The following is a 3,436-nucleotide window of genomic DNA, read 5'->3' on the forward strand; positions in this document are numbered from 1 at the left end:
TGAGGCCAGCAGGGGACAAGTGAGCCTTGCTGTGCTGGGGCCTCATTGCCTCCTTGTCCCTGCTCAGCAGCCTGGCAGGGGCCGCCCCATGGTGCTGCCCTTGGCATTGCACATGCCCAGAGCCCAGTGGCCCGGGAAGAGCCCTGAGCAATGAGGGAGGGACAGGATCTGCCTTGCCAGGGGCAGGGGCTCAGCCCTTGGCCCTTTGCATTCCTGAAACACATCCAGGTTTGCTCAGCATCACAGACACCTTTGCCTTGTTTGTCCCCACCTGTCATCACTGCCTCCAGTGTTCTGCTCTAACTGGAACCTGGGGATACTTTCTCAGTCCTGTCCCTCAGTGGGACCCATTAAAACTTGAAGAAACTTCAGTGTCTCAATTAAAATTTGAGTTCTTGAGAAGTTTTTCAAGTACACACTGAGCGACTGAGTCTGATGCAAACAGCACCAACGCCCTGAGAGGGTCATTAAAATCCTTGTGCTGTGTTTGTGCTGATGAGCTGGGCTGGGCTCCCTACACAGAAGGCGAACCTGGCAACCAAGAAGAGCTTCAAAAACACATTTCTCTTGATGAGCAGCTCTTCTCCCAGCCTAACAGGGCTGGTACACTGCCTGCAGCCACCCCAGGCACAGCACAGAGGCACAGAGAGCTTCAATCAGTCAGGGCTGGGAAGATGCTCAGAAGGGACTGGGGCAGAATCACTCCCAGCCCTTGACACAGGAAGCCTCTGCCTGCAGGACAATGCGGCTGCAGCTCCTGCACTGATCTCCTCAAGCTGCAACATCCCAATGCCTGCAGACTGTGTGAGTACATTCTCTGATGATCTCTTGTGTAGAGCAGCCAGGGGTGCCCAGGGCTGTGGTGCAGAGCAGGGTCCTGCAGCCCAGGGCGCTGTGCTGGGGCAGGGACTGTGCTGCCTGCCAGGGACAGCTCTCAGCCAGCCCTGGGAGCTGCTCCCAGCACTGGGGGACAAGGTGTGGGTGGAAGGAGACAGCTGGTAAGGCTTGGAAATGTTCTCCTTGTATGGTGAAGATGCTGCATTGTTCAGGACTGCTCCCAGCATGACATTTAACTCCAGAATATTTCTATGTAGATTACATAGGGAGCACAGAGAGGCAAGGACTGCATAAAAAAGATAATCCTGATTTTATATTCTATTGCTCTGTGTTGCGTAGGTGGGGAAATTGCATATATATATTCATCTCTCAGTTCAGGTTGGGAAAAACTTTTTTTTTTTATCTCGGATCTTAATAAAGCAGGCAGTGACAGAAATCAGCACTTAGAGGCAACTTAGAGGTCATTTTTCCAGCATCCTCAGGTTGGTGTGATGTTGCCACCAGAGCCTGCAGAGGCAGAGCTGACCCTGGGCAGTGCCCTGTGCTCGGAGGCGTCTGCAGGGCAGAGCTGAGTCCCCAGGGCTGGGCTGGGCTCTGGCAGCACTGGCAGGGCCCAGCCCTGGGCACAGGGAAGCAGCTGCTTGCAGGGACAGCTCCAGGCAGCAGAGCCCAGGCAGTGGGGGGAAAGTGCCACTAAGCTGGGCTGGGATATTTCAAGTCCTCTCCAAACTGAACTATACATTACTGCTTCTTTACAGATCCCCATGCCAAGACCCAGCAAATGTCCAACAGCAGCTCCATCAGCCACTTCCTCCTGCTGCCATTGGCAGACACGCGGCAGCTGCAGCTCCTGCACTTCTGCCTCTTCCTGGCCATCTCCCTGGCTGCCCTCCTGGCCAACGGCCTCATCATCAGCGCCGTAGCCTGCGGCCACCACCTGCACACCCCTATGTTCTTCTTCCTGCTCAACCTGGCCCTCAGCGACCTGGGCTCCATCTGCACCACTGTCCCCAAAGCCATGCACAATTCCCTCTGGGACACCAGACACATCTCCTACACTGGATGTGCTGCACAGGTTTTTTTTTTTGTGTTCTTCATGTCAGCAGAGTTTTATCTCCTGACCATCATGTGCTACGACCGCTACGTGTCCATCTGCAAACCCCTGCACTACGGGACCCTCCTGGGCAGCAGAGCTTGTGCCCACATGGCAGCAGCTGCCTGGGCCAGTGGCTTTCTCCATGCTCTGCTTCTCACAGCCAATACATTTTCCCTGCCCCTATGTCAGGGAAATTCCCTGGGCCAGTTCTTCTGTGAAATCCCACACATCCTCAAGCTCTCCTGCTCTGAATCCTATTTCAGGGAACTTGGGCTTATTGCAGTTAGTGCCTCTTCATCATTGTGTTGTTTTGTGTTCATGGTTTTCTCCTATGTGCAGATCTTCAGGGCTGTGCTGAGGATCCCCTCTGAGCAGGGATGGCACAAAGCCTTTTCCACCTGCCTCCCTCACTTGGCTGTGGTCTCCCTGTTTCTCAGCACTGCAGTGTTTGCCTACCTGAAGCCCCCCTCCATCTCCTCCCCATCCCTGGATCTGGCCCTGTCAGTTCTGTATTCAGTGGTGCCTCCAGCCATGAACCCCCTCATCTACAGCTTGAGGACCCAGGAGCTCAAGGCTGCAGTGTGGAGCATGATGACAGGATCTTTTAAGAAACATTAAACTTCTGGTCAATTTCTGCAAATAACTCGTAATACCAATTACCTTTAATTGTTTTGTTGGTTTGACTGTGTATACTTTTTTCCTGGGTTTTACCTTTATATTGGCCACAAAATAAAGATATTATTTGTGCCCTTCCTAATTTTCTTTATATCCAACTTTGCTATGGGCAAAGATGGTGATAATGGTGGCCTGCAATATTGGTGGCTGTAAACGAAATAAATCTCCCAGCAAAGTTTTCTCCAGAGCTCTCCACCTTCCCTGTAATTACAGACAGTGTGAATGAGGGGCTGTGCTCTTGATGGCTTCAAACAACCTAATGGATATCTCTCCCAGGAAAGTTTTGTCCAGAGCTCCCCCTTTTGTTCCCTTCTCCGGAGCTGCAGCAGCAATGTCTGTGTGCAGATCTGGGGGCAGATCAGTGCTGGCACAGCAGCTGTGCCCAGCAGCAGCAGCACTTGGTGTTGCCAGTGCTGCTCCCGTGCCACTGCCCCGCTGCCCTCCTGGCCCTCGTGTTGCTGCAGGGCCTGAGTGCTCTCGGGGCCAGGCACAGCCCTGGGGGTGGCAGTGCTGGGGCTGCAGCAGGGACAGGCCATGGGCACTGCTGGGGCAGCGCTGACGCCTCAGGCCAGGGCCTGGGGGCTCCAGGCTCCTTGGCCAGGCTCTCTCCACAACACTTGGCCAGCCCAGTGCTGAGCACAGAAAAGCCCCGGGAGCAGCCCCAGGCTGGCTGTGGGCAAGCTGGGGGCAAACAGCATGGCTGGTGCTCTGCAAGCTCCCTGCAAGGGGGACACCCTGGCAAGGAGCAGCAGAGCAGGGGCTGATCCATCCCCACTGTGCTGGACACCCCAGGGCAGCGTCCCAGAGCGTCCTCATGCACCTGCCAAC

The 3,436-nt window shown here is 54.8% G+C and overlaps 1 protein-coding gene across 1 annotated transcript; it reads left to right on the top strand.

Moving 5' to 3' along the window:
- The first annotated feature begins 593 nt into the window (after nucleotides 1-593).
- On the top strand, nucleotides 594-2,614 carry LOC148217276 (olfactory receptor 14J1-like). Its single transcript, XM_088158783.1, has 2 exons — nucleotides 594-804; nucleotides 1,596-2,614. Exon 2 carries the CDS (start codon nucleotides 1,619-1,621, stop codon nucleotides 2,549-2,551), a length of 933 nt encoding a protein of 310 aa, XP_088014909.1. The 5' UTR covers nucleotides 594-804; nucleotides 1,596-1,618; the 3' UTR covers nucleotides 2,552-2,614.
- Nucleotides 2,615-3,436: the final 822 nt, after the last annotated feature.

The sequence above is a fragment of the Sturnus vulgaris genome, unplaced genomic scaffold (assembly GCF_052056855.1).
Source record: "Sturnus vulgaris isolate bStuVul1 unplaced genomic scaffold, bStuVul1.hap1 Scaffold_87, whole genome shotgun sequence".
In the NCBI taxonomy this organism is placed as follows: domain Eukaryota; kingdom Metazoa; phylum Chordata; class Aves; order Passeriformes; family Sturnidae; genus Sturnus; species Sturnus vulgaris.

What these genes read in the sequence shown, in the direction of transcription:
- LOC148217276 (XM_088158783.1), top strand. Translation starts at nt 1,619, where the DNA reads ATGTCCAACAGCAGCTCCATCAGCCACTTCCTCCTGCTGCCATTGGCA.